Source organism: Halyomorpha halys, unplaced genomic scaffold (genome assembly GCF_000696795.3).
Source record: "Halyomorpha halys isolate HHAL.00 unplaced genomic scaffold, Hhal_1.1 Scaffold276.1, whole genome shotgun sequence".
Taxonomy (NCBI): Eukaryota; Metazoa; Arthropoda; class Insecta; order Hemiptera; family Pentatomidae; genus Halyomorpha; species Halyomorpha halys.
The window spans coordinates 406,629-413,735 of record NW_027105171.1 but is presented as its reverse complement, the minus strand read 5'-3'; the positions used below and the strand labels follow the sequence as shown (position 1 = coordinate 413,735).

General features: G+C 30.1%; 1 protein-coding gene across 1 annotated transcript in view; it reads right to left on the bottom strand.

Annotated features, from left to right (window-relative positions):
* Window positions 1–7,107, bottom strand: part of LOC106680673 (very long chain fatty acid elongase AAEL008004) — a gene marked incomplete at its 3' end in the record, with an annotated part of 207,714 nt that overhangs the window by 157,278 nt on the left and 43,329 nt on the right. The window contains 1 exon segment of the mRNA XM_067049100.1: window positions 3,446–3,513. Within this exon segment, the coding sequence (XP_066905201.1) occupies window positions 3,446–3,513 (68 nt within the window).

The following is a 7,107-nucleotide window of genomic DNA, read 5'->3' as shown; positions in this document are numbered from 1 at the left end:
AAAAATAATTAAAGATATGGATATTACAGAATTAGGATACATTCAATAAAACAAATTTTTAAAAAATCGACTTTTTTATATTTAATAAATTTAAATAGTATTTTCGTAGTTGTATATTTTCGAAGCAGACCAAAACAAGAATGTACAAGACACTTAGGTCAGCAATCACGTCTGGATATATTTGGAACTTAATAAAAAATCTCTAGTTAAATTAGTATTCTATGATGAATATTCGAACCGGTCGAAAAAACGTCAAAAATTTGGAGGACTGAAAATAAAGATATTAAGGCATTATTGTGACCTATTTAATGATCTGGATGCCTCGTGAGCAACAACCATAAACATTTAATATACTTTGGTGGTGTAGATATGATTAAAAAAATGTTCCTACAAAAATCGCTTTGCAAAAACAAAAATATTCAATTATAAAAAAAAATCATTAACACTATAGAAAGAATTGAATCTAGAAAGAGATGACTGTTATTTTATTTATATTAATCAATGGTCCAAAGGAATTATCCTAGAAACAAATTAACGTAACATTAAATTCTAATTACAAGGAAAAGAAATATGTTCAGCAGAGCACAAATAATCAAAACCAATAAGGATTGCAGTGAATAAAATAAAATGCGGGTGTTATTCACCGACCTTGACTTTTGACAAGAAAAAATGCTGGTGGCACATACCAGGTAATAACTCTCATGTCATTAAAAAAAAAAGCAAACATACCAAAAGAGGTAGCCCACAATGCGGAAAGGTCGTCGATGCTCGTTGCACTGAACAACAGTTCTTAAATTTAATGTCTTTGTTTCTTATAGATTAAATATACATATCCTGAATAAAAATGGAAACTGTGGAAACAAGATGGAGGAAATGCAAGAAAAAAACCTATGATTTAATATTGTAAGGAAATTATAGACACTTTCTTGGGCTGTCAATCTGGTTTTGTCTAGATGCTTAGGTCATGATTCAGATTTCAATGCTATGCGATATCGGATGCATATTGGAGCGGTAGGAGTGGCTACAAAATTAGATCTAATGAAGATGTTTCAATGAGCAGGCTCAAGCAACAAACGGAACAAAGAGGAGGGAGAATCAGGAAACAAATGAAAAAATAAAATCGTGGAAAAGAAAACTAAAGTAAAAATTAATATGAAATAAATGAATAAGTGATGCGTATTGCTAACATTGACCAAATTGAAGAAAAACCGTTCTTTCAGAGTGTCTCCAGGAGTCATTACTATTGATGTTTCCAGTATTCCAGTAAGAGAAACAGAAATCTAAGATTAGGAGTAAGTGATAAAAAAAATTAAAGACCCATCATTTTGATACAATTAAACACTAATGCTTTACAGTTCAGTCCAAAGAATGATCTTGCCTTTACAATTGAAATCAATGAATGGGCAAGTGGCGCGTACTTTTTTCTAATATTTTTTTTTTATGACCCCTTCCTCGTCATTCCTGACATACAGGGGGATTATCTAGGGGTTAGCAACCTATTCTAACCATGGTGGGGAATCAAGTTTCTTGTCCCGTGGTTCCTCGACGAAATGAAAAAAGTCCACCACTGGATTCGAACTGGTGCCGCCCGCAGTTCTCTGGTTGCTGAGACCTGCACCTCAACCACCTGAACTACGGACGGCCCCTTTTTCCTAATCTGTCACAATTACTGTCTGCTCATTAATTGTAGTAATAAAATAGGATATAAACACTACATATACGTTCGGAAGCTTTTTTTCTTAGCCATATCAGGGACATAATGGAACAGCAGAAACAAACATGAATTAGAAAAATTTAATGTTCCTTTGCGCCTCAGATTTTTTGGCACGCTACACATTCCTCCTTGAGTAAATTTATTTAATGGGATATATTTGAAACAAATTATACAATACAAAAACAACCTTTTCGAAAATAAAAGACTTGTTACAATGAAAATCTACAACTATTTTTCACAAAGATAACATTCACGTATACAAGAACAGAGGGTCCCGAAGTTATTATTTCTTCTATATCGTATTTATTTCGGTATCTTTAACATAACTTTACATCGACAATATTCTTTGAATAAAAAAAAAAATCGCTGAAGAAATTTTTTTAAAAAAATTAAGAAATCAGCCTTAAAAAATCCGGTTATCCAAAAAATTAATTCATAAAAAAAACATGGTTTGCGACCGAACGCCTCAATTTGCATTTCTACCAGTTAGGCTCTGAACAAAAATGATGACAAGAAAATGAATATAATTTTTAAGAAATAGGTTTTTGTGATAGGACTAGAGATCTGATAAATCAAAAAAGATTCCGAAAAAAAAAAATTAAATTACTAAGCAGAGATGAATAAAAAAAAACATGTGTTTGTTCGGTTCCAGTCAATTATATACAGTTAAGTACCAGCCCTAATGTGTCAAATGAGCAGTCATTTATGTTCCAGTAGGTACTGTAAGAGTCAATCAACATCCATCAGCATAACCTTGCCATAATGAAAGGTAATGAGAAAGAGTTTAGCACAGCCAGCGGTCTTTGAACTCGAGTAGCAAGATGGTTTGATTTTTACAACGGTGTAGCTTCAAGATTGTTTGATTTTTACAACGGCGTAGCTTTAGTTTTCCTATTCCAATAAATAGGAACTACGTATCAATTTATGAAAACAAAATACGCCATACAATATTTATGGAGAAAATTTATTTAATACAATAAATTTGAAAATAATAATACAACTATGAATTTTAACCTATAAAGGAATTTGAAAAAATAAATTATTGTAATGACTACTATAACATTGTACTTGATGGCCGTCGAGTCTTCAGTTCATTTTTATAGATTTGAAGGTAAAGGTTAATCCTTCATGAATCGAAAACGCTGAATCCACCAAAATTATTTAAACAATTTTTTCTTTATAAGTTTACAAGATAATAAAAATTAATTCGGTAAAAATATTACTCAGAAAACTTCAGATTTGCGCTTATAGACACTAAGTGGGAATGGAGGGCAAATATTACGACTGAAACAAAACTTTCTCATTTCTGCCCTTTTTGTCGTAGTTTTACTTGACTCGGGAGTTTTTAGAATAAATTATGGAAGTCCTTCCGAATGATTCTCTATGATTTAGAAGTTGCTAAATCTGAATAGCAGGTTTCCAATCTTGCTAGATAGTGACCTCGCAACGAAAGTAGAAATATATAACTGATATGTATTTTTTTTTCTTTAATCTTGCTTGTAAATTCCAAAACTAACCTTGTTTTAAAGATAATCTTATATTCATACAATGTTTATGAAATTTACATATACGAAAGTTCGTTAAATAATAAAGTTGATTTTTGTAGCATTTGACGTTTCGTAAATGATTTGGATTTTTCACAGTATGTTTTTATTTACCGGTTTTTCCATACACAAACACACATATATACTGAAAGTTCTATAATCCTATTATTATTATTATAATGCTTACCACTTATCCTGTCGATAATGGACGTGTACTCGTCCAACGCCATTTTAACCAACCCTGCCATGATAATTCTGCAACAGAAAAGTAAAATTATAAATACTTCAATTTAATATAAATAAATTTGTAGGTAAATAAGATTGCATTAGCATAACAAAATATATTTATAATTAATCAATAAAATATTAATTAAAATCTCTCTTCCATTATTGGTCTAAAGAGTAAATTAAAGTGTGATTATAATAGATTTAAACACTTTTGAATTTAACAAAACCATAATAATCATCATGTTAACCATAATGATCATAATTAACCATAATGATAATAATAATAATCAAGTTATGTATGTATTTGTCATGTAAGGATTATGCTATGGAAACAAAAATATGTGAAATCGTATGAAGAAATGTTTATACTTTTTTTAGAGTAATAAAAGTTAATGTAATTTAAAGTATATGATATGCTGTGACCAGCCTTTACCGTAAAAGATAAAAAGATAGGGATCTGGATTAGGGGTTTAGTGTGATAAATTTCAGGAATACCTAGAAAAGGATTAAATAGAAAATTTTTTAACAAAAACCAAACAATATTATTGTTGAGTGTAATGGATGCTTGGTTAATCAAACCTAAATATGCAAACATTTTTGTGAACTCAGTTTAATGATCTACCTTTATCAATATTTCAGAATAAAAAACTGAAGCATTATAATATACTATTTTTTCATTCTAAGCATTGAAACTACAAAGATTATGTTTTGGGTTTTAGTTATTAGGAAATGTTTAAAATGATTATACTGTATATTTAGTCAATACAGAGGGATCTCATCGAAATTTTAGTTGGTTATTTAAAAGCATATATGGGTTTAACTACAGTATGTAACAGTAATGTTGACGATTTTTTCAGATTTTCCTATCATAAAATAATAAAGTCAATACCATAGTTAGAAAATACTTATAACAATTTATAAACAGAACTATTTATTATTTTTAAAAATAATTAAGCATCTATTGAACTTTAACTTTTATCTGTTTCAACTTCTAAGTTCAACATTTACATATTATCAAATAAATCAGATAAAAAATTTAACATGCTGTTAAAAAAACTTAAAAATAGCATTCAAAACTGTAGTGCTATTTCATAATGACTTTTTTATTGATTAATGTATTTGATTTTTTTTAACAAATATTTAAAATAATATATAATAATTGTTAAGAATAATAATTAAAGATTGCTAGTACAAATTAATAGAAAATGTTTTTTTTTTTTTATACTATCAAAGTAAGAATGAATTTTCTTAAATTACTGGGCTAGCTATTCAAAATTTCAATATTTTCTTTTGTAGATAAAATGAAAAATAATTAAAGATATGGATATTACAGAATTAGGATACATTCAATAAAACAATTGTTTAAAAAATCGACTTTTTTATATTTAATAAATTTAAAACATAATTAGAAATCAATATTAGATAGTTATTATTATTTTATGGGCAACAGACCATTGCGGTCTAAGTCCTCGCACGATGTATTAGTAAATATTTCTACACGATGTATTTACTAATACATCGCGCGTTTCTCTACGTGGGTTTTTTCGCAGGGTGGGTTCTTCTCTTCCATGCCTATTTTTAGTGAGTGCCACCCATTGGCTAACGGGCCTCACAAATGCCCGGATGGGACCGGGGATTCGATCTGACCACCTGTGGGTTGGTTACCACGCTGCTACAGCTTTCACGGTTTTTTGAGCGATTTACGCTTACAGAACACGTCAGAAGGAAAGAATACACAAAATAAGTACCCGGTATGAATTCGTCTAAAAATCTCATTAAAAGTTTTACTGCTAGGTTCGTTAAAGAAAAATTGAAGAGTGTTAGACCATTAACAATACCTTGAAGAGAATACCATATATTACTCTTAAAAGTCAGCAAAAATTAAATAAAATTCGCAAAAATTGTAGAGGTTGAGAGAGTGAATATGAGGTAGTGGGACACTCTCTATAGTCAAATATTTTTCTTTTTCTGAGGTTTGTAGAAATCTGGCAGAGCGATTTGTTAGGAAATAGATTAAGCCAACGCGGGACCTGTTAAAAGTGTTTTTGTGGTAGAAAAAAAATTAATCACAACTTCTATAAGCTAAGTTTTCTTGATTTAACGCGAGAAAAGTAAGATATAATAATTGAAAAAAATATATTTTTTTACATTGGAGATTCATTAAGGAGAGGTTAGGAAGTCAACAAAATCTAAAAGGACTCCTAAGCAATCAATCAGAACCGCAGTAAAAAAATAAAATAAAAAGTGACCATGTATGTATCTCCCTTTATCCATCATATGCGTATTGCAAAATAGAATTTAAACAAAAGAAAAAATAAAAGATTAAGAAGAAAAAATTACAAACTTATTAAAAATTACTAGTTCAACTCTATAACTACTATAATCCATAGAATTCAATACTTTGTAAGAATGTACTGTTTTTTGAACAATGATTAAAAAATAAGGTGATTGGTTCATGATCACGCTCAATTGTATGGTATTCCCGATTAAGGTTACCCACTTTATAGGGCTGGGTGTACCCCAAACTTCCCGAACTCACAGGGTTGGCTCATGGCTACAGTAACGGAGAAAATAACTATCTACTACAGCCGCAATCGGGTCTTTAGAGATAGTAACACAGCGCCTTGCCACTGAGCCACGCCGTTTCCCTAATATAAACTCTACTAATGATAACTTAAAAGTATTATAATTTATATTTTAAAGAAAAAAATCAAAGAGATTTGGTTAGAAAAAAAACATCACTACATCGGAATATATTGGTTACAAAATTATCAATACCTTTGAATTGGGCACAACCAATTAGTTAGACTTAGTTACATTCTACAACGTTCTTTTGAGGAAATAAATTATAAAATAAAATAGGACATTTAATTATTGGGGCGCCTGTAGCTCAGTTGGTTAGACCCAGTCTTTCCAATTTTTGAGATTGTTGGCAGTGCCTGTTCGAATCCGTCCTGGGGCGTCGACTTTTTTTCATTTGGTGGCGGGCCCACAAAATAAAAAATTAGACCACCAACCATTGTTAGGCAGTATAAGACTCTAATGGGAGTCTTGGCCGAAGAAAAAAAAACATTTACTTCTAAATAGATAACCAACAGATTCCTAATTACAGTTAGTTCCATTGACTTAAATTCTTCTGGATTCGAAATGAAGATTTAATTCATTTCATGTTGAACTTGTCTGATTTGTTTTTCAAGTTACGTGTTCACTTGTGAGTTTTTAGAACTGTGCCCGCTAGTAGATTCTGCACTGAGAATCGGACAAAAACAGATTATCCACTCTTAGCAAATTTCTCCCTGAATTTAAAGAAACAGTTAGGTTAATAAGATAACTTAACGACTCAGTCAAGAAAACGAATTATGTAAAATAATATTTGACGTAATTTTTAAGCTCGGAGTCATTCACTACTTTGAAGCGAATTAATTGTGTTTAAATTTAAGGGGAGTACAAAATTGAATTAGAATTTTTTAAAAAAACCATAACCTAACGACTCAGTCAAGAAAACGAATTTAGTAAAATAATATTTGATGGGATTATAATACATGCATTTAAAATTTAATAAAAATGGTGATTTAAGGTTATCCAATCTCATCAATCCTAAAATTGAATTTAAATCTAAGT